The sequence below is a fragment of the Apteryx mantelli genome, chromosome 2, assembly GCF_036417845.1.
Source record: "Apteryx mantelli isolate bAptMan1 chromosome 2, bAptMan1.hap1, whole genome shotgun sequence".
Classification (NCBI taxonomy): domain Eukaryota; kingdom Metazoa; phylum Chordata; class Aves; order Apterygiformes; family Apterygidae; genus Apteryx; species Apteryx mantelli.
Window position 1 is genome coordinate 129,971,525 of NC_089979.1, and position 24,204 is coordinate 129,995,728.

The 24,204-nt window shown below is 37.1% G+C and overlaps 1 protein-coding gene across 6 annotated transcripts in view; it reads left to right on the forward strand.

Annotated features, from left to right (window-relative positions):
• The window catches only part of RFTN1 (raftlin, lipid raft linker 1), a 98,275-nt gene that overhangs the window by 43,615 nt on the left and 30,456 nt on the right, over window positions 1-24,204 (forward strand). For 5 of the 6 annotated variants that reach the window (XM_067291530.1, XM_067291526.1, XM_067291527.1 and 2 more), the window contains one exon: window positions 11,177-11,285. In XM_067291530.1, the coding sequence (XP_067147631.1) occupies window positions 11,177-11,285 (109 nt within the window). The remainder of the gene's footprint in view (window positions 1-11,176; window positions 11,286-24,204) is intronic. The other variant, XM_067291531.1, reaches the window with a different exon arrangement.

Genomic DNA, 24,204 nt, shown 5'->3' on the forward strand with positions numbered 1-24,204 from the left:
AGAACTTCAAGCTGGCTTGCTTGATACTGGTTGGTTAAAGGATTTCCAGTTTTATGGTCAAAGCATTAAATGTCTGACTGAACCATGGACTTCTTGAGTAATGATAGGATTCACTTACCTGTTTTTTGGGCCTCACTCTCCCTGCCTGCAAAACCGCCCACTGCAAATAATGAAAGTATTTATATGTATGTATTTGCCATGTTAAATGAGCACTTAAGCATTTTTGCTGGAGTGGGGTTAGAGGGCTCAGCGTCTTTCAGGACTGAGCTGCAAAGACAAGTCAGGGAAAAGCAGCACCTTCTAGCTATAAGAACGTAAGTTACCTCATCTCCAAGCCAGAGAGCTCAGGGTGTCACTATCTTGTACTGTAGCCAGTCATTTACATCTGTGCAGAATGAATGAGAAATACTACAAAATCATAATTGCCTACTCACTCACATGGGTGCCAGTGTTTCACACATACTTTAGACAGCTGTAAATGACTGTACAAAATTAAAGACAGTAGAGAGTCTTGAACCAATTAGATTTCCTTCTACATTCACACTCCATTTCTTTCATTCTCTTATCTGTCATTTCTGAATGCCTAAGGGAGGTGGAAGAGAGTTGGTGCAGTGGGGAAAAAACAGGCAAATAGCAGGAAGGGAAATGACAGCAGTTTGGTGTTCCTTGTCATTTAAGGATTCCAGAGTTTGGCCAAGAGTATGACCAAAGCTGCTTTCATAGTGTGTGGATGCAATGAACCTTTGAGTTATCAAACAGAATGAAGAGAGATGGAGATTCCACCTATTTCAGATGACCATGGTTGTGTAGAGAACAGTTGTATTAGAATCATGAGTCTATCCTATTCCAAAAACAACTGTGAAAAAAAGTAGTAAAAAAAAAAAGTCAGTGTTAATTTTTTAAATTAACCTTTATCATTAGACTGCTAATGAAGTAAACAGTGACTGATACTTCTTTCATTGAACACAGTCTGTCTGTCATCTGTAGGCTGTCTCTGTTGTATAAAACATTTAAACTCCGATGGAAGTTAAGTTCTGCTTAGGATATTTGCTGATCAGATGAGCATTTATTTCTGGCATAAGATTTTCAGAGTATAAGTAGTCCAGCTACAGTTGTAGGTTCACTAGTAACATCATTTATATTACATGAAGTAAGAAGCGCTCTCCTGCTGTTTACTCTGATGGTTGTGCCAGGCATTCGTAGAGGACCGAGAAGAGATCAAAAAAAGCTCTTTACCTTTGCGTGGGGCCCACCCTCAGGATTCCCGGGCAGTCTCTGCTAAACATCTGACACTGTAGCTCCTCTTTTACTGCAGGTGTTTCACCACAGATGGCTCCAGCACCATATGCTGTTCTCCAGCAGATATTAGGTCCTGTTTTTTCACCTTGCTATTTTTGTTGCCTGAAGAGAACAGGAATGAAATTGTTGTATTAGTGTCTTTTTTGTGCGGTAATGTCAATTATGTGTACACAGAGATAGAACTGAATGCTTTCATTAGTCTGTCTACTTCAATCGGTGTTATACCTTTATATGTCAGTTTTGTTTTAAAATTAATCCTGTTGACTCACATTTTGAAGGTTTTATGGTAGCATTGCCTCTCTATAGGTAAGAACAGACTGTGGAGTCACAGGCTGCAGCAGATGATGTGTGTCAGGATCTGTGTCCTGCTGCTGCTGTGAAATTCGTGGTACCTTATTTTGTCCAAGAATAAAATGGAAAAAAATGGTGCTTAGGCATGTTATACATTAATATTCATGAATAAAAATACATATTAGTATTACTTCTTCTATCTTGCCATTTTCCTGGAGTTACAAAATACTCCACGTGAATTTGCAATGGCATTGAACATTTTTTGTTTCTTTTTAAGTCACTAGTTTATGTCTAATCTATACTGATATCTCTATGACTTCATTGTATTAGCTATCTATTCATTTCTGATAAATAAGGAAGTAAGAGTCATTCCTGCTATAGAACATTTAAGAAAAAACATTCCTAACATATATGGAAGCCATAAATGTTGTAAATCAAGATTTGTCACTTAGAAATGTTACAGAGAATATAAAGACTAAGGGCATTTTTTTTTAATTTTTATATCAACAACAAAATCATTTGTGCTGCAAAAAGTGTCATGAGCAATTGAAGGAAATGAAGTAAAAATATTAAGTGTTTCATTCTTTAGAACTACTGGGCTTGAAGGTAGTATACCAAGTAGCTGAAGAACTTAGCTGTAGTTCTTGATAAATTTAATACAATAAATGTAACTTTCATTTATTTCTGTAGCACCTAAGTGTGTCATGCACACTAATAAATTGATCGGAATTGGTTTGGGACTGAATAGAATAGATTAGGATAAAGGAATAATAATTTTAATACTCCTGTGAATGCACTCTCTCCTCCTCTTGCTCTCTCATTCTCTCTCACTCTCTCTCTCTATTTCAATGATTTTTTTAAGTAGAAAGTAATTGACTGGCTCCTTCAAGCAGTGGTTATTTATTTTATTTTGTTTTCTTGCATTGTTTTGCTGACCGTACTGCGTTCTGAGACACTTGGGGTTCTCAGAGAGGAACTTTTATAAAAAGATGTGCAAAGAAGCATCTACAAGCCCAGGTTTTGACAGGGTTTTTGCTGAATTTAGGGAAGGCTCCAAGTGTGAAGCATAGCCTGTGGCCTGCTGGTTCGCATTGATTCACACTTGAGAAAAGTTTATTCACACTGATTTACACTTGAAGAATCTCAGCAAAAGGGATATATGGTAGTATTCTGGCAAGGGAGAACTTACGATCGCATATTCCTCTTGGCAAAGGGAGTGAGGACAGTCGATTCATTTAGAGGGTTCTGGATAACCAAAATAAGGGTAGTAGCACACATCACTTTTGTCCCCTTGAGGAACAGAAAGATCATTAGTTTTTCCTGTGTGTAATAACATTTCCTTTTTTTGCATTTTATTTCCATCCTCTCTAATTTTGAATCTCAGAATCTCTGCTGAATTGTCTTTGGCGCATTGCTATTTCTGACAGTCTATGGCTGTTGCAAAGAAATCCCAAAGTAAGCCTCTGAACAGAATTGCAACAAATCCAGAGCGCAAAACTGCTTTTATTTGTTCGTCTCCCAGCTCCCTTTAGTGCAACACCCCTGTCTGATGTCTTAAAGTTTCAAAATTCAATGATGTTAATTATGATGTTTACACATGCCTTTCTGAATACTGTGCCCCAGGAAGCGAGCCATGTTCTTTCCCACTAAGAAAGATATGTGCTCCAGACTCATGAACTGACTGTTTAGAATATTTCTTACGTATTTGCAGATGCTTTATTTTACGATAATAGAGTGAAGTAGGCGAAATAAATCGGATTCCAGAGAGGTCTTTCTCTCCGTGGTTCCATATATCTCTTAAGATACATCCTTTTACAGATTTTGTCTCCAATCAGTAAAACGATCATCAAGGAAACGTTGCCATCCATGTTAGACTACATAATAGGATTTAAGAATGATTTTTTCAGAGTCAACTTCTGTGTTTATCTCTAACAACTTTGCAGCTGTTCTCCCTTACTGTAAAATAATGATGTGTCAGGTGTTTAGTGATATACTTTATGAGATGATTCTGATTCTATTTTTATAATTTTTTCATACCTATTAATCGTTATGAAATGCAAACTTTCATTACTTGGCCAAAAATAATTCTATTTATCTGCAAAGGAATTTGACAGACTGAGTTCAAAAGTTCAATAGCAAAACAGGATTTTTACAGTTTCATTTTTTTTGCTGTTAGGCAATTTTAATTCCAAATGATTTCAATTAATGGCATCTTCTGAGATACAGCTAAGTCTCTGTGTCCTCTATGTCACTTAAAGTCTGGTTTCTACAACAGATTGGAAAATTTTAAGTAGCATCATTTAAATGTAAATGCAAAAGATTGAAATGACTTATGCGTGAAATGAATAAAACAAGACAGTAGTCATTGTGTTGTTTCTTTTATGCTAGGCTCTCATTTCCACTTGTCAATGTCCACTTGGTATTTGCTTAATTACGTTGACAGTATTGTAGAAAATATTTATGATAGGAAAAATGAAGGTTTGGGGCAGCTAAGCAAGGGGAAATCTTGATTTTTCACATCTGGAGGACCAGCTCTTTCATGCCCTCTTTTCCAGTAGTACCAAACTCTCTTTTTAATAGTAATAAACAGTTTCTTTTTCCATAAAAGGAAGGAAAACTATGTTATTCCAAGGACTTTATGAAGTATGAATAGACATCATTATATTAGGATGAAGCAGCAACCTCTCTAAGCATTTTCCGTTATGAAATCGTGTGTTGGTCCTCTAATGTGTAGATTTGCATATTTGGTAACTGAAATTTTGCCTTCTGAAGGTAAAGGAAAATGCTTCTAGAAACGTTTAGACAATTCATCAAATTTCTGATTATCAACTGTTTCAGAAACACCTTCTAGCCCAGAAAATAATTTTTCTCTTCAGACTTTTTCAATAGCTACTTGGAACAGGGCGTTCTTGTTCTGACTTTATGTAGAATTTAGTTGACAGAGCCCCGAGCCATGATGAATGCTTTTATCTGGCAAGCCTGTCCTTGAGTTGCCTTGGATATTTCCTCATTTTTCCGCACAGAAATTTTCCGTGCCATGTTTAATTTTCAGGGGCATGTCACTCCTTGTAACACACGTGCAGCAACCTCGGCGCGCACACCCGTATCGACTGTGTCCGCCACTCTGGTGTCATCTGCTCACGTGACAAGGGTGCAACCCCTCACCTCCTCTGCCTCATTGATAACAATGGTAAACACGACAGGTCCCATGACAGATCTCTGCGGTACTCCTACTTGCTACTGGCCTCCAGGCAGAGCATGACCCGTTAACCACAGCCCTCTGAGCCCAACCATGCAACCAGTTTTTTACCCATCTAGTTGTCCACCTATCCAGACTCCAGTGTCCTAACTTGGATACAAGAATATGGTGGGAGCCAGTGTCAAACTGCCTTGCTAAAGTCACCATGAATGACACCACTGCTCTCTCCTCATCCACAAATCCAGTTGTTTTATCATCAAAGGCAATCAGGTTGGTCAGGTATGTTTTACTCTTGCTAAATCTGTGCTGTAGTTCCCAGCTCCCTTCCTCTCCTTCGTGTGCCCTGCAGTGTGTTACAAAAGATCTTTGCAGAAAGATGGGAACTCCAGGCTAAAGTGTTTAAAAATAGAACAGACTGGCAAAAATTATCCATGATCTCCCCCAGTATTTCTGTGCTTGCCTGAGTTGGAGAAAATAGATACTTTGCATTGGGTACAATATATTTTTAACTTAAATGTATACGCTTGTCTGTGCTATGTATTTGATTTTCATGTAAGATTTAGGCTGGAGGATGGCAAATCTCTGACCCTGCCTTCATGAGCATTGAGATCAAACACATTGTGTGTGCGTATGTAGTGCATGTTGTTGCTCTCAGCAGGCTCATTTCAGCTTGCTGGAAGAATAATATTTATTCCATACCTGAGAATCAACAGATATCTTCCTTTAGCTCAAGGGACAATGGCCAGAGTTTTTAAACCTTGTTGTTTGTTTCAAGTTCAAAGAAATACATATTTCCTCACAACGGCTTTTGACATTGACCCAAAATAAATGTTCTTTTATCAGTGTTCTCAAAATTATAAATATTGCACATTAGAAGAAGCCTATGTACCCATACATGCCTAAATTTTTCTTAAGAACCTCTAATGTTGTCATTAAAAAAAGTTTATGAATTTTGCTGTCGGGTAAAATTTATTCTATTGATAAAGCTTCCTATATAAGAAAATTCCTCCTAAAGAAAATTCTTAGAATATTAAGTTAAGATAATGAATCAGTGAATTATAAAAATCTGTGTGTTTGTTGGATGGGCATCGTAAAATTTGTGGGGTTTTTAAGTGCTCAGTTCTTGGATTTCAGTTAACGGAGGTTTGCCAGGTTTTTAACCTGGAATTATACGGATACCGATGTATTTGGTTATGTTAAGTCTCTTGATGTGTGTTTGTTTTTACTTAATACAGATCAGCTGATTATAAATGTACAGTTTTATTTTGAAACACAAGCTTTTCTGTTATTAAATTATTTCTGTGTGATGGAAAACATTATTTTCTCAGAACTACACTTCTAACATAATTTTAATCGAATAATCATTATTTTAGAGTGTACCCTCAGTTTACAAGTGTACTTTTGGCTTTTAGAATTCATGGATATGAAGAACTTGGAAAACTAAGGCCAAATATTGGCTCCCTTTTTTCCGTCTTATGTCTGAAAAGGATTGGAATTCCAGTTTGTTGGACGACACTAAATTGTCAGCTCTAATAGTTAATGTCCAAGTTACTGGTACTCTACAGCTGGTAATGGTTTATCTACCATGAAGTGGTGCTTAACTGCAAACAGCTGTACAGGAAATGACAGCCTACTGAAACAACAATCGTAAAATATTTTTGGCCAGTGGACTTCCAATTATAAGTGAAAATCTTATTTATTTTATGTATTTTCTTCTCCTTTAGTGGCACTAGAGGCCCTAATTAGGATTCAAGACCCAGTTCTTTTAGGTCAGAGATCGTCAGCCTTTTCTATGAGAATAACACTTCAGGGTACTTGCTCCCAACGGTGCCAGGGTGGCGTGACCTCCCTCTCGGCTATTTGCCATCCCAGGCTGAAAATTGCCCGTATTAGTCACTGAGGGTGCCTCCAGTGACAGAAAACTCTTTTTCCATAAAATCAATAAAGGAGAGCAAATAACAAGATACATGAAAGGAAGAAAGATAAACAGAAGCCCAGGGAGTACGAGATACAGTGAAAACTCCTGCGCGTCGCTGTGGTTAGCAGGGGTTATCCTCTCCCGGTATCGTGGGGCAGGAGAGCTCCCTGCCCCACTGCCTGTGAAGCGATGGCACCTTTCACACTGTCACTTCTTTTCCCTCACAAGTATCATCCAATCCATTTTAAAGAGTACAAGCCCATGTCATTGTATACCAGCTTCTCCTATTAGTCTTAGCTTCTAAGCAGTGTACAGCATCACTGGATCCAGGTGTGCTTCTTTCAAAGTGGAGCCATTTTTAATTAACTCAGGGATTTTTTATTAGGAGAACAAAGACAATAAAATCAAATGTTTGGAGACACTGAAGGGAGGAAGGTTCAGTTTTCCAGCCTAGGGTAGAGGGAGACTCCAGGAGATACTTTATTGCTAAGTGTACATCAAGGAGAAAAGGAAAATCTTTCAAATTATTGAGGCCTATATAAACTGATAAACTAATCTCAGCATTTCTCTTTCTGTTGAGAAATATTTCATGATAGGAAAATGAAAATGAATTTTAACCTTTGCTTTAATTTTGAAGTATTTTATACATTGAACACCCAGTAACCTCCCATGCTATAAAATCATTAAGAGACTCCAACATATAGATTATTGGGTTATTTCTCATATGACCAACATCAATCCTTCATCAGAAGAAAAGAAGGGTATACAAGGGTAGGGGCTACAGGTCAAGACTGAAATCAGGAGGCCTGCTTTTAGCCTGTAGGAGGCTCGGCTTTTACTTTTCCTCTGACATGTGTGATCATGATAAATGTGCCTGGTTTTGGGGTCCTAATTTGCAATCTGTAATGAAAGTAGTCCTGAAAGTAGACCCATTAAATTAATAAAACCAATCAAGTAATAATTTCTGTTCATTTTAGGACTTATCTGTACCTAATTTAGCTGCTTCTAATATGGATATACTAATAATACTCAAAAAGTGTAATGAGAAGGTTTTAAGATATTTATGAAATGCTTTATGATTCTTAAATGAAATGCACTATGTATTGCATAGAGGCTGGAAAGAATTTCTTGCCCACCTGGATTAGCTCAGAAAATTATTTTTGTGGTCTATGAAATCTAATACCATTTATTACTTTTATGTGGAAAGCTATGGCTTTTGTTTTGTTTTTTTTTTTTGACAGAAGGCTCTGAGTTTTTCCTAAAGAGATAAAAACTACCAATATAGACAAAGACCTGCATTTAACATATGTGAACATATTTTACTTGAAAGCGTAGAAAAATAGCTTTTGGTAATATACAGTACTTCTGTTTGAGTCTGACTAAAGATTTTATGGCCTTTAGCAGGATCTGTTATGCGTGTTCTATAAAATAATGTTCATAGCAGACTGCAGTGGTATTTGAAACAATTATTTTCGTGAACCAAGAACAGAGGTAGCGCTCAGACTCTTATAAAAAGAATTCACTATCTTCTGTTCTCTTAAATATTTACAAGCAGCAAGAACATTTCAAGTTAAGTGCTTGTTAAAGGGGAAAAAAATAAACAGGTTGTTTTAACTAGTTCCAGTGCGAATTACTGTATTTTTATGCATACAATCTGTATCTCAAATAACTCATTCCTTTGAAAGAATCTGAAGTTGGAAGTAGGTCTTCAGATAAACTGCACAAAATCAGAGTCCAGGGAGCTGCTGAGGTGAAGGAATGGAGTGGGGAGAGAGTGGTTCAAGGGTAAACTTCCCTCTTACTAATATGTATGTATCAACCTTAGCGTTATAGCTTGGAAGTAGTTTGTTTTTACAGATTACCAGTGGTTTTAAATAATATAGTATTTGTTGTTCTTTTGGAGCAATTGGAATAGTAAGATTTTATGTTTGCCACAAAAAGTATTTAAAATAGCACCATTTGCATGGGGATTGTGCCTGACCACTATGTGAAGAGCAGACTTTGGCAAAAGAGTGGACACAAGAAGGATTTTGCCTCTGGATGTGTTCCATTTTTCCTGTTAATGGGTCTCACTTTAAATGAGCATGGATAGCATAGCACATAGTTCATTTTTGTGATCTGATATCGTAACTTTGAATCTACGCAGTATTATATCAATGTCTCTGGAGCTGGGAGTATCACTTCCTCAGCCAGCCTGGCATGGCGCTGAGTTGGGTTTCCCCAGCGAAGGAGCTGGCTGAATTATCAGTAGAAGACCTGGGAGACCTTTGGTCCTCATGATTTTAAAGGCTTGGTGTTGTGTCTGAAAAAATGGGATTAGTTATCTGAAAAGGGCTTGGTTTCATACTACCCGTTCTTAGCAACCCACTCTCAGTTTGTAATAATGTAAGAACTGAAGCACTGGAAAATTGCGTTTGCTCCATTTGACGTTGTATGGACTTTGCATTGCAATATCAAGTATCCGTTTTGATGGTTTATTGGCTGATAGAGCATTAGACAGCCTTAGCTCATACTTATTTCTATCTGGAATATGCTTAGATAACCTCAGGGCTATAATTCCAATTAGTACTACTCAGATTTTAGAAAAAAATGTAGGTATAACACTATGTACTCTAGTAGGGAGACTTTCTTAAGTGTATTTTTACCTTATTGAAGAGTAGTTAATCTGTGATGGGAGATCTGCACAGAATAGATTATCATATCTAGGATTTTATCTAGAAGATTAAACATGGTTGCCTGCAGCTCATGTGCTATCCCTCATACATTTTTTTTCTTTCTCCACAACATGTTGTTTTTAGCTGCTTAAATGAATCTCTGTACTCGTATTACAGAGGTTGTAGTGGGATGCTTTTTGCCCCTCAGTAATGATATCTGTAAATCCTGGAAAGATGTTTGGAGAGTTTCCGTGGACTGCATCTTTTCTTATGTTTCATTATTCAGAGTCGAGAAGAGAAAAGGACCACAAATTGTGAGAAGAACCTAAAAAGCAAGGGAAAAAAACAAGTAGACATAGGGCCTCAGTGTTCCTGAACAATTCTTAGTCTGCAAAATGGTACTGCATATCCCACGTGTAAGTGAGATATGAGAAATGAAGTGGATGTATCACCTGTTTGAGGGTGGGAGGATCAAGTACAAAATACACTGTCATGTGATACCCTTAGAAAATGCCTGCAGTATTGCCTAGGAAACACACTTCCAGTTCATACTTGTCAGCCTACGCATCTCATGGTTCTGAGTAACTGCTAGTGTCTCGGGAAAGCCCCTGGGACCGTCAGTAGCTGATGCATGTTTTACGTGTCAAGTGATCTCAGTGCTCAGAACAGTCTGTTTTTTACACAGAAATGCTTTGGCAAGCATGGGTTGCAAAACCCTTGTTCTGTTGTTTCACTGCTTCCTCAGCTGAGTCTCAGTTCAAACTTACGTTTTGCACCTTTCTTCCTGCCTGGCATGTACCCAATACATCAAGTGACTGCTGGCCAGGATTAGTGCTTTACTTGAAATGATACCTTTTGATGCTCCATGTAGGATGTTAACATAACTACTTTATTACTTTTCCCAAGAATTATAGGCTAACTTTTATTTTCACATGTTTCCTCTATGTGTTTTCCTAAGGAACTCATAAAACAAATGGTTCTCTAGATTTCCCATACTGATCAAGCATAGTAATTTCCTTGCATGGGAACCTGGAGGGGATTAAAACTGCCTTCTGTGGCATTGCTTTGCAGTGCAAGCCTGTAGACGGTTTCTCAAAGTCATTCAGGATAACTTCCAAACTTGCCTGTGGCATGTTTTGACCAATATCATGCTTTCACAGCACTCTTCTTTGTTCAGCAATATATATGGCAAATGCCACATGCTTTTAATTAGTTTAGGAGTTAGTGTCTTCTAAAAGGGAAGGAATTGCAGACATAACTTTGTATTTCTCAACCCTAAAGGATGAGGTAAGACTGAAGGATAGACTACATAGATAAGCCCCTAATTTTTAAACGTTGACTTTAGAATGATGATAGATGAGAGAATTTCCTTAGTCACTGCCCATAAAGCACGTTCTGCATCTTTTAGATTTGTCACTTCTCTCCCTTGTAGTGGAATAAGCATGGCTTTTAGGCTTCTCTTTTGGGCCAAAAGCGTCTGTCAGTCAGTTGTATTGGAACCTGCTTTCCACATATTCCGAGTTACATGTACTTGTGCATCTCTGTGATGTTGGCCAAAGATGCTGGATAGACAAAGTGCATCTTGGACAGGTGAAGAAATTTGGGAGTCCCTGCAGTATTCCACAGCAATCATTGATGTGATTTCCTTCCCTAGGAAATTGGTGAGACACTGTAGGTTGTCAGAACTGTGTTGAACTTAATGGAGTGAATGTGATGGAACCAAAATTTTGTTTGAACATGAGAAATATTTATAAAGAGGATTACTGGATATCAAATTTTAACAACAGAAACTGTTTTTTTATTCTGTCTCTTCAGATCTCCAAAAGGTGATGGCCATAGTGAAGGATATATCTTGGAGGTAGAGTGCTGCTCCTCTTTAAATCAACTTTCAGACAAAAAGGAGATATCTGATTTTGTTAAGAAAGTGAGTAAAAAAAGCAACTTAAAAAAATACAGTATGCTTTTATTTGCACTATAATTACTGCTGCTAGTTTTGTCAGTCTGTCAATAGGAATATGTGTACATTTCGTGCACTTGGAAACTTCACTAGAACCTGGTGTTCTTTTGTGATTTTAAGTATCTGAATAGCAATTTTACTTATCAGAGAAACAAATTATTAATCATATTATTATGAGAAAATGATTTGTAGTATCACAGGAGAGTAACCTATCACAGATGATAATCAACTAATTTACCAGTGTAGAAGACAATTCTGTAATGGTGTAAACATTTTAAACTGAAGCAATACATATTATTTCCATTTTAGTATCAAAATATCCTGTTGGTTAAAATTCCTATTAACTCCCAGAATCTCCCAGATTATTTAAGTTTGGTTTCAATATCACCTGAAATTAGCAGTTAGAGATGGTACTTTTAAACTAAAGCCCGTTGTCATCCAGAATGGTGTTGGTTTCAACAAACTTTTATATATATTGGAGAATTTGAAGATAACCCTGAAATTCTTTATTTGTCTTTATCTGTTGCCTTCTTAATATTATTTTTGATAATGTAATATTCTACCAGACTAGAAATAAGCAGATTATGTCAATGTTAGAGAAGGCGAGTTCTTTGTTCATATTTCAAATTCTGCTGTGTCCTATTACACATTATAAAACCCAGCAATACTATGTTTACGTAGCCGCATGGTGTGAGAGTACTGTGAGTAGGCTTACTCCCCTAGCTTTAATCCAGCAGTGATAACAATAAAGAAAATTTTGCAGAATAAACTTCAGCACAGGCTATATGAATTTGCTAAGGACTCAGCTTGCCAGCCTGCACTGATGTCCAGTTCTTCCTTTTTACTATTAATTGTACAAACTGTATTAAAGATAATACAGATATGCCTATCTGGTCATCATCATACTTAGAGATATAACTGAACTTCTCCAAACACTTTCTACTTTTGGAAAGTTTGAATCTGCATCAGACTGTTGTTTCTTGTTTTTATTGTTATTACACTTTGATTCTCACACTATCTTGGATTATTGCAATCTATTCACACTTAGGTAAAACTGGAGTAATGCTTGTGTATGAGTTTCCAGATGTTTAATTTGATTCTTCAGTTCTTTGAGCTTATCTGTCACAACTAGTAGTAAGATTTTACAGCATTCTAATAGAAGATTTCTTTGCGTTTTTATCTTCAGAGAGAGTATGGCTAACATGAAACAAAATGATGGTCCAGGAGTCAACCTATTTCCATAAGTATTCAATTCTGAGACTCTTTAGAATGCTTTTCTAGACATAGAAATTTTTCTGTTGGTAGAAGCCATTGGATTATTGGGTTATAAAGGTGCCTTTTTGAAATATAATCATTTAAATTTTAATAGCTAAATATTTATATTTACTGTTTCTCCATGGGCTGAGAATGTCACTCATCCTCAGATGTTATTTGATGTAGAGGAATTTGAATTTCTTTGAAGCTGTTGCTGTCAAGTGTGTGCAGTGTCACTGTCTAGATCTGATTAAAGATGCTGTGAAAGTCTCAGTACTTTTATGTAAATCTAACTCAGGAAACAGGATTTGTTTGGGAGTGGGAATTAACTGTCATATTAACTAATTTGTCAGAGCGACAAAAATGTTCATTACTTTTAAGGGCAAATAAAACACGTTTACAAACAAAATGAAAAGTAAGTGAAGTTCTTCAAAGAAAATAGGAACAAAAAGCTGTTAGGACAATTGCTCACTTTCAAAAAAGAATAACCCTATAATTCTTCTCAAACTGTGTAATACAGTTGAAGTTAATAATGTGTTGTAACTGAGTAGTCAAACACTTGATCATGGACCTTTTCATTAGAAAGACTTTTACCGTCTTACCGATTTACAGGTTTGCCATCTTACTGCATTGCAATTTACTGTATTTTTAGAAAGATATCAAGTAGGACACCCATATTTTCAAAATAAACTTACAAGTCAAAATTTTCTCCAACTGTGAATTTGCTAGAAAAACATCCTCTACCCTAGAAAATTAATATTATTAATTTTTTTATGGACTGCTGAGCAAGTACCATTAACATGGAGTTTGAACAAGGATACAATTTTGATAACTTCTTTTCTCAATTGACTTTTTGCTGCATTGCAAATGCTGTGTGTCATATTGAATATTAACGGCTTGCTCCTGGCAAACACAAAACAATTTGTGGTGGCATACAGCATGGGTGATTACTTTTTTCCTCTTCTGTAGCTACATATAAATGTTTAAGATAAATAAAGTGGAAACAAAGAAGTTATTTCACCTAGAGAAAGAAATTACCAGAATACTATCTTGATTATAAAACATTTTAAAAATGCCAGAGAGGGCCCTTCACTCAAATCTGTTTTCTGTTGTTGAGAACCTTCTGTGCTTGGGGCCTCTGTCCAAATTCTCTACTCTTTTCTATACGTTTTGGCTACTGTTATGGTTTCTGCCTGTGGCAAGAGCCATGGAAGACAGGAGGTGGTTAAGTATTGGGGACAAAACGTTGCTCTTCCTGTACCTTAAAATCATGTTTACTTAACCATGTGCTGTTTGTTCATTCATATCAACTTGGTTCTAGTTTTGGGAATGGCTTGCTGCTCAGCATGTCCTAAAGTTCTCATTCAGTTTCATGATTTATTTGTTACGTAACTCTCTGGCAAAGGAAGAAATAACCTAGCCGTTGCATATGTACACTGATGCTGTATTGGTCTTAGCACTCCTTTCTTTTGCTCTTAGGCAAAACACACGGAGATTAAAGATTTGCTCCTCTGATTTTTAATGAGTGAAGCTAAACTTCTGAACTTCTAATCACCATGGCTGAGATGATTCTGAAGTGGTTGCAAGTCATAAATGTTCCTCCTAAGATTTCATATTTTGATTTGTGTCTCATGTAAAATAGGATAGCCTTTAATTACTTCCTTAGTTGCTGTTTCTGTGTATTCTGTTATCTTTTTTCATCTGAGAATGTTCTCCTGGATCTGCTGAGACAAGTAAGGAAAGGAGAAGCCAGGCTGACATCCCAAGGAAAGTGTTATTTTGGACATGTAGCATATGTGAATGCCAAATATGTTTCTCACGACCTTTGCTTTTCACACCAATCTGAGTTACATTCTCTAGAATTACTGTAACAAGCAGAAGACTTTTATTCTTATGTTCATGTCTTTGGGATGTTAATGAATGGTTAGAAAGTGGAGGATAGTTTCTGTACCCTTTCTGCCCAGTTCTGACTTGTTAAAATTTAGGAAGCACATTTTTGTATCCTTTGATGCATGGGCTAATAATGCTCTGTCAGAAGGAAATTTTTTTACATTAAATTCTTTCAGTTTAATCCCACTGCAGAATTCGTATTTCTTGTCGCTATGGCCTCATTCTTCTTCCCTAGGGAAGTACAGTCAGCATGTACAGCAGTACATGCTTAGTATAACAATAAGTGTGATTTAAAAATCCTGTTTCTTAACTGAAACCCAAATGCTGTCATCTTCCCTCTGTGTTTGTGACTAGAGAGGGACCTTTCCCTGCTGCTTTGTCCTTACTTTACTTGACTCAGAAATGAGACTAATTTCTTCCAACAAACTGAAGGCCATACAGATGGATAATGGGTTGTATGCTTTCAAAAATGGACCAGTTCAGGTATCTACAGCTTGGAATATGATTCCTGTGTTAAAACACTTGTGTAATGCTTATCTTGTAGATAAATTTGTCCTATGAGGCAGAGTTTGTCTAATCTGCTCATTTGTTGTTCCCTGTATTCATAGCATTGGGGAACTTCAGTGAACATACATTGGCCATCTCCAGTACCAGCTCAAGAGCTACTAGTAACGTGTCACTCTGCTAAGTGGTCCTCTGCACAATTTACATAGTCCAAATTACCCTTCACATAATCTTGAATCCTGCAGATGTAATGACTATGCCCATAAATTGGTTGACATTTATTTTCTCATAATAGCATTGCTGGACTAAGGAGGTGATGGTACCTCTCAGACTTAACTGAGTGGGTCTCCGGGAAGGAGTATGCCTGCCAAACATGTTGCAAGCAGACTGTACCAATTTACTTATTCTAGCAGTTGGCATTTGAAACTGATCATTCAGTTCTTCCTGGTACGAAGGCAAGTTACCTCAAATTAAAGGGTGAGTAGGAAATTGGACTGTTTTGAAAGGAAGGCCGACTTTGTAAGGAGTTACTAATTAATGTACATTACCACTGAGACATTTAAACCTCCGTTGAGCATAATCACCGTATTCGGAAAGGTAATGTTTTTTTGAGTGGTTCCTTGCTCCTGTCCTTTATCTGTCTTCACTCCTTTGTAGGAAATGGCACAGAGGAGCCTGGCTAAACAGTTGTGTAAAGAACTGCTATAAGATCCAGACAGCCCAAGGTGGCTCTCACTGCATGTTATTCCATATCTAAGTTTTATCAAACTATCAAGATACTTCTTCCCCTTCTCCTATTTTTTCCCCTCTGTTCATCTGTAGCTATTTTGCTGTTATCAAAATAACTGTTGTCTTACTTCATGTGCCTCTTTCTCAGGAGAGTCATCTTTAACAACTGTGGCTCTAATTGGTGAAATGGACATAAAATGCCGATATGGATTCCAAAACATCAAGAACTTTTTAGATCTTTTCCATAGATGTTCCTAGTCAGGGAAGTGATTCAGCCCAAGTTTGGGTTTTAACTTATTTGCTACATGTTTAATAGTATCAGAATGAACATTTGTTTTATATGGTCAAAACAAGGCACTTTCACATATCCACATAGTGTGTGAAAGCAATGTTAAATGATTTTGTACTCTCAACTTCTAAATTTTAAAACTCTCTTCAGCATCCAACTATGGAAGGGCAAGAAGACGTGGAAGGCTAGAAATGTGTCATAGTACAAATATGTCCATAATAACATGTATTTTATATAGAATTTCCTACGGGCTATACTGTCAGAGCAGGTGGCAGTAAAAGATAGAAAGGGGAAAAAAGGATCTTTAATTTTGGTCACAGGATCATTCTTCAAATGAATAAAATTTGAATTTACTTCTGTGTCTAGAAAATGACCCCTTTAGAGTACTGTTTATTACCTAGAAGGATTACTTATCTAGATGTGATCTCAACTTCTTTTCAAATCTTTAACATTTTTAAACCAAAAAAATCCCACCCAAAAATCTTCACTCTCAAGGGCATTTGCAAAAGAGCAATACAATATTTATTTCTTTAGCACATTGTAATGAAAACCATCTCTGAGCACTTAGCTGACTGCTTTGTTTTCTGCATATTTTCAGTGCGAGCAGAGCTCTATTTTATTTTTGTTTAAGTATTTGGATCTTAGAAATAGATATGGTCATGAAGCAAAAGTTAAAACTCAGCATCAATGGTTCAGCTGTTTGTGATCTACTGTGATAATATTTATTAAAGTGCATTTTGTTAACATTTTGAAAGTGTATATATAACAAGAAATGGTAAAAAATAGCATATACTGTCTTTTAAATAGCCCAGTGTGAAGGGAAACATCTGTTCCTGGTTAAGCTTCTTTCAACTTGTGTTCTTTTGACTAAGCCATGTAAGAGTGGTGTTGATATACGTCTTCCATGAACACTGCAAAATTATTTTCAGGACTTTCTCAGGAGCCTGGTTGTGCTTTTATAATCCTTTGCCCCCAGCAGCTTTTCAGCTCATCCTCTTGACCAAGATAAAAATAGATGTTATAAAGTAGGTAGTCCATGTTTTCAATGATACCACTTCTGTCTGGTGGGAAAAATGAAAAATTGTTTTTGTTTATAACGGTAAATGTGATAATATCTCATACTGTGCTAAAACAAAGTGTGGGCAAATTATTCAGATTGCAATTTTGGCTACAAGTAGCAGAGAGCATGACAAAACAATGTGATTTTTAAAGAAACACTTTGTTCTATAAAAAGATAAAGGGTTCCCAGCAAATTAAATTTTAAATCTGTAAGTTTGAGACTGAGTTCTTAACATTTAAAATATTCCTGTTGTCCAGTACCTTCTGCTTTTTTTTTTTTCATTGTTTTGGACAAAGATGCACTAAACCAATGTGTCAGTTTTGATTAGTGTTAGTGCTAGCTGATCACACACAAGGGAATATGCTCATGTTCTACAGAGAAGGCTGAATTGTGTTCGTCCAGCTAATATGGTTGTTAGATACAGAGATCAGCCATACATCTCTCAATCTTTATTTCCGCTTGCTTATGTTCAGCTGTTAGTTTAGGAGTTTCTCTCAAAAGATTCATGTGCCACACATTGCGTACATTTTGAAACTGCAGTGGACATAACTGTGCTCCAGAGCAAAGTTTTGGGACATAGTTTGTACAGTCTCCTGTAGATCACTATTCAGCATATCAGGGCTTTGGGTTGAATGAGCATGGGATGGCTGCTGTGCAGCAGTTTATCCTAGGCCTAAAACAATTTTTAAGGAGTAAATCTTAGATCGTGTGGGGACGTCCAGGATTTTTTTTCAGCACTTAGGGCAAGGTTGGCAGGACTCGGGTATGTTACAATAGCTTTGGGGCAGTTACTAGAGTCACTAAACCTCTGTAGCCTGTGCCTGCTAATGTTCTCCCTTTGCTAGCTCTGTGGAGTAATAGATAAGATAAAAATTTGAAAAGAATCATTGCACACGAGGCCACAGAGCCAGCGTGGTTTCCAGAGCTGTCATCTACAGAAATACGCAGACAGAAGTACTTGCACTGCTCTGCACTACGCGTTTAGTACGTTTGTGTTGCCCTAACAAATGGTTGGATAGATAAAGGAAGCTGGTGAGGAATTTCGTAATGCAGTTGTTACTCTAGTCCCCTTCTTGGCTCTGGTAGCAGGAAACATATAGCTTGCTGTAACTTAATACCTCTTTGCAGCAGTATGTTAAGAGCCTGTCTTCTGTTTTATTCAGTCTAGCAGTTGGTTGCAGTGAATTCTGGCTTCAGTACCAGTTCCGTGTTCTGCTTGTAGCTTTCAGTTCTCATTTGAAGAGTATATTACCAATGAGCATGTTTTAAAACTGCAAAGCTCGCTTTCTTTTCCTCCTCAATGCCTTGGTATGCTCTACAGTAAATACAGCAAGAGCTGAAAGTGTCCAATTAATGGTTCTGTTGACTGGGCCATGTACAGCAAAGGTGGAAAGTCAACGTGCATCTGTTTCTTCAAGAAATTGATTAGATTTTATTTTGGGGGTTTATTTTTTGGACTCCACCATCTTGTCTTGGATCTACCAACTTCATGCTTATAGCCTTACCTGAAGCTCCTAAGCAGTAAAATTCTGGACAAGGTTTCAACTGGGTGTTTCAATGTAAACACTGTCAATAGCACTGTGTAAAGGAAGACTGTGGTTTGGGATTACATTAACATTTTTCAGCACATCCCTCCAGTGTTTTATCCCAAATGGTCTATTTTGATGTAATTGAAACTGAAAATAATTGATTATTTAAAAGTCTGAATACAGAGTGGGATTTGACTTTCTAAAAGCTACACCTATATTTACTTATATTTGCATAAACGTGAAATATCTTTCTCAAATTCAGAATCAAATAGGTCAGCATGAACTGGAAAAGGATAAAAATATATGGGAAGTAAAGGCCTAAATGACAGAGCTTCCCAGTGAGAAAGGTTACAGAGTTTGAACATCTGCAAATGCTGGTACAGAGTTTTGAAGTAACAACATAGAGAACTGTTTAGGAGATGCTGCTTTGTTGTTTGATTAGTAGAATTATCTTTTTTTGTAACTTAGTGTTAGAGATGCAGAAACGCCAAAGTTACGATTCTGAGTTATTTAGAAATAACTAAAACCCTCCTTTAGACCATTAGTTAAGCTTAGTTGGTTTTAAAATAAGCGATAAATTCTTGCTGACTGTTGCTGTCTTCTCAGGAAGGCGCATGTCAGACCTGTGGAAAACGTCTGAGGCAAACGAAAAGCCTCTCTTAATTTTAAACATCTGTTTTCAAAATGAGCAAACTGAAAGGGGAATGTTCAGTTCTTGCTGATGCAACATGTACTACTAAATAATAATGAAGGAGGACACAGTTGGAAAACTGCAGTCTAGAACAGCCTTTTCCAGTTCCTCTCCCTGGCATGCAATACATGGTATTCTCCTCAAACCACAAGGTAATGTTCGTTGCCTGAAGATCTCTGGTGCTATGTCAGTTGTCAAATAAATTTGTTTGAATCTTGAAGGTAGGATAATACAGTGGTCTTGTTTCTGGTGCACGTTATGAGATCTGATGCGTCTAACATTAGTCTTTAAAAACAACAGAGAAGTATTTCTTTTATTAGCTAAGACAGCACATGCTTGGTTTAAAAAGTTTTAGAAAGCTCTGAGCAAAATTAACCCAGCCGTTGTTTCAAAGGCCATGTATTTTCCCATTAGTTGGACTAAGTAGCAGTCGTCTTACACTTAGTTCATTACAGAGCTAATTGTTGGTCACCACTAGACAACGACATTTTTTCCTTGCTCCAAATGCATTTTTGTTACATGTGCTCTTTGTAAATTATTTCTCTCATTTGTTTTTATATTAGTAACAATCCCCTTTAGTTGGTTGCTACCGTTTTTGTATAAAAAAAAGTAATATATAACAAGCCTGTGAATAAAATGTTCACTCCTGATGACTAAGTTCTGAAGATGTTTTTTATCCCGATCATCAGGAAGTGTAAGCCTTGAGACCATTTAGGACTGCTGTAAACTCAAATGTCCTGATGGCAGTAGTAAAACTGCTTTTACTCTGGATGGATGCCAAAAACTTCCAGCTCCCAGCATCCAAGAGTTAAGAGAAATTTATAACACTTGTCTTATTAAATCAATTGTTTGAAAATCCTTATCCAAGAGAGAGGTTTTCATTATTAAATTGCTCTGCTGCAATTCCCATGTTCGTTGATGTAGGTGGAATATATCCTGAACTTGCTGGAAGTGGTTGATTCGCTCTGTGTCATCCCATGGGAGAAATGCACACAATTGCATCGCAAGCAATTACAGAAGCTGGCAGAAGTGTATCATGCTGTTCAGCGCTGTATCTATACCTTGGAGTTTCTGAATTTATAAGTAATACCATCCTGCTCATTATAAATAGGAGATTATTTTGGAGCTCGGAATGCAACAATAAACACAGAAGCACAGACAAAACTTGGAATGAACACTGAACTTGCCAAGTGTCTTTATTCTAAATAGATCTGAAAAGAAAACCTGTCTATACCTGTTCAAAATGGCTTTTCAATCTGTAATGTCTGAACTTCTGCCATGGTTGTGATGCCTATAGTTTAAAAACAAGCAGTTTTCAGAAAAGCGGATTTCATCATTCAGCTATACTGTTGCAAGATGTAGTTTTTCAGATCTTTAAATTAGACTGTCAGCTATTTTCTAATTAGATGGGAAGCCTTCAAGGGAACCAGAAGTGGTTAAAAAATGGGCCACAAATTTGCTACATGAGCATAATGTCTAGTGACACTGCTTTGTGCTGCTGCTTGCTCCTTTTTTCCAAATGCGGTATAAAAGTAGTGGTCAGTCACTTATGAGATAAACAATAACACTTCACAGATGTTAAGAAATGTTAGCATTAGTGTTCCCAGCTAAAATTCAGTTAACGTAGTGACATCAGGGGTTTGACACAGAGCTTGTTCCTATTTCTACCAGAGTTAGTGGGAGATTTGATATTTATTTCACAGATAGCAAAGGCTAAACCTGTCATTTTTACCCCTCAGGGAAAATGCAAAGTTTCTAATCAAGCAAATTATAGAGATGGTATTAAATTCTGTAACTACCTCTGCCTTCCATACCCATGAAATTTCACCCCTTCTTTAAACAGATTCTGTTTTTAAATTGGCGTAGGTCCAATTTGATACATGCCAGTTATAAACTGATTTAGATGTACCCACTTAGGGATTTACCCAGATTGAAATAAATGAGCAAAGTTCTGTTTCTATTGTTAAACAATGCCATCTTTTGTGATGGGGACCTGTCCTTTTGTTTGTGGTTAATATCATCCATGCAGCACTTTGTCAGGCACTAAATATGTTTCTGTTCCTATCCTGGGAAAGAACCAAAGAATTTTTTTTTTTTTTTACCTCGTTGGAATTTCCTTTTTAAAAAAAGTCCCAAGCTCTAAAGAACAACTTGTTTGTAGCATGTTTAAAATATAACCAAGATAAGTAAAATAACTGAAATTACTGTGGGTCACCTAGTGTAAGGGCATTTTTATTCTGATGTAGCAAATGGTGGAAATGCAGTTCTTCAGATTTTTATGCTTTTTCCTTCTCATTTAGTACTTCAACAGAAGAGAAGGACCTTTTACCTTTAATACTCTAGATTGACACATAAAGACAGCTGCTTGTGATATTTATTCAGTCTGGAATGCACCCTGTGTGAACCTCTCAGAACCACGCTCTTTCCATTGAGCCCAGCTCTATCCCTGCTTTCTCCCATGTATTTCCTTCTTCCTGCTTCCAAGTACCTCATTTGCTAGGGTATTTTTCCCGAAGGTTGGTATTCTGGATCCAATGCAGTTGTCTGTGTGCAGCAATATCGGCCGCCTTAATGGGTCAAAAACCTGCGCGGCTGCGAAGAGCTTTGCGGGTGGCTGGTAGAAGCAGCCCTTCTGTGCCGCGCAGCCACCTAGCTCCTGGGCACAACCTGTCGGGATACGGAGATTCAGGCTTCTGGTTTGAGCCTGTTTTTTTGTTTTTTATAGTTCAAATATTAGCAGCTCTTGTTTCTGAGTAAAGTGGTAAAAGCAAGTGTCTCATTATGCGCAAGGTTTTACTTGATGTCCCTAAAGCTTTTTGGGTGAAGTGAAGCTGTTACGCTGTGTACTCCTTGTGGTTTCATTTATATTTTTTGTGAGGGGTTCCAGCACTAATGTATACCACGTAGTATTTTAAAGGTGCAGTCAGTCATCCAGGCCACATGCCTGGCAATAGCAGTAGGAAACTGTGTTCTCCCTCATGATAATTTCCTTGGAGGCACTGCTGAAGATCTACCTTGGTCTTTCAAGAGGAGCTTGTCCCTGGTTGCCTTTCAGGAGTGTCTATGAAGGCTGCCCATCTGGCTTGACTTAGGTTCCTATGCGTGTGAAGTAGTCCTCCTAAATTTCTGTGGACCTTGTGGAACTTGCAAAAGTACATTTCTTCAGCAAGTTCTGCAGGGACAACACTAGTTACGTTTGCTTTATTCAAGAGCTAAGCTTCAGATCTCCTCTCCCTTCACTCTTTCGCAGTGCCTTCAAAGGGAACTGCCAGCATTCAGGCTGTAGTAGCCCATAACCCAGCTCCATCATATTTATGGACTTTCTTATCAGTGTATTTCTTGAGCTACCTGAGCTCAGGCTGTCTTGCTCCCTTTCATTCTGGAAAGAAAAATAGAACCTTTAAACAAGCAGCAGCAACAGGATGTAGTAATAATAATAAAACTTTGCCTTACGTGTCCTGAATCCATCATATATTTTAAGTTAATAGTTTTAAATAATGCAGAATGGTGGGCAACTGTAACCAAAATTAAGAGTAAAATAATGGCTTTTTTATACTCTGGAAAGGTAGGCCTCTAAATATATGAGGTATTTTTCTGAACTGCAGTTACCGAGTAAAGGCAATTGTAAATATATCAAATACAGGAAATTTAAATATATACTGGATGGGATAATTCATTCTGGTTGTACAGACAGCTAAAATTTTATACTATTTGAACTCTAAACAGGATGCCCCAAAATAAAGTTTCCTTTATTTCTAATTTGAAGGCTTCATTTTTAATTTATGCTGAGAGCTAGCCTCTTCGTGTTTTTGTGGAAAGTTGGAAAGAAAGACTGTTTGCGTCTGCTGATACATCACTTTGCTGTTCTGCAGCTTATATTGCACTGCTGATGTAACATTTCCTGCTCTTTTGGCTTTATTGAAAATAATGAGATGCTTGAGCCTCCCTTATGTAATCAAAAAAAATTGAAATGCAGGTTTAAATAAGATAATATATCCTATATACTGCTCATTAATTTGTTTGAAAAGGGCCTTGAAGGTGCATTCAGTTTTTTCAATCTTTCTGTTATAGTATTAGGCCAATACAGCTTAGACTATCACTCTGTCCTTAGTTCCTCCTCTTCTGCTTCTGAGAACAAGAGCCTCAGAAGAATACCTCAAGATCAGGTATTTCTTAGAACAAATACGTTTTTTTTTTAGCGTGCCAGGACTGTAATATGCAAGAGCCACAATAGCTGTGAAAGCTGTTCGCATCCAGATCCCAGCGTGGGAGAGCCTTGTGTGGATTGACATGCGGTGTTTCAGGACCAATAAAATTACTACGCATGTACTATCCCCAAAGCTCTTAACAGTTACATTTCTATAATTAGCTGCCCTGCAACCTACTGAACAAATGTAGTTTTGATCAGTGGTGATAGATTAACTAATTTGTAACTATCTGTCAAGGAGTGTATAAAAAAGTATTTGTAAAATTGTAATGGGGGTAAGGCATTAAGCAGAGTATGAATCCATCTATCACTGACATTCACTTAAACCTTGCTGAGTGAGCCAGCTGTGTGCTAACTTCCTTTGTAGAAAAACATCCACTTGATAAGGATGCTGTTAGTAGTATTTTATATGGAGGTTATTATCCCACCTTAGCAATAAGCTTTACTGAAATCAGTATCTCATGTTCATCAAGCTAAACACCTGCAAAGAGTGTTGCCTCATTTCCTGGAGAACTGTGTTTAAGTTCCAATTTTAAGAATTAATTTAACATGGAAAAAATAACGGTGGTTTGAAAGAGGAAGTTCTTGTTGATCAGGTATCATCTGTAGGTTTGTCTGTATGTTCAGAACAGTAACACGTTGCCAGGAAGTAGGTGATTCATTAAAAAAAAAAGTCTGGGTAGGGAAGATGCAGAAATAAGCTTCCTCTTTTCAAAAAAAAAAAAAAAAAAAG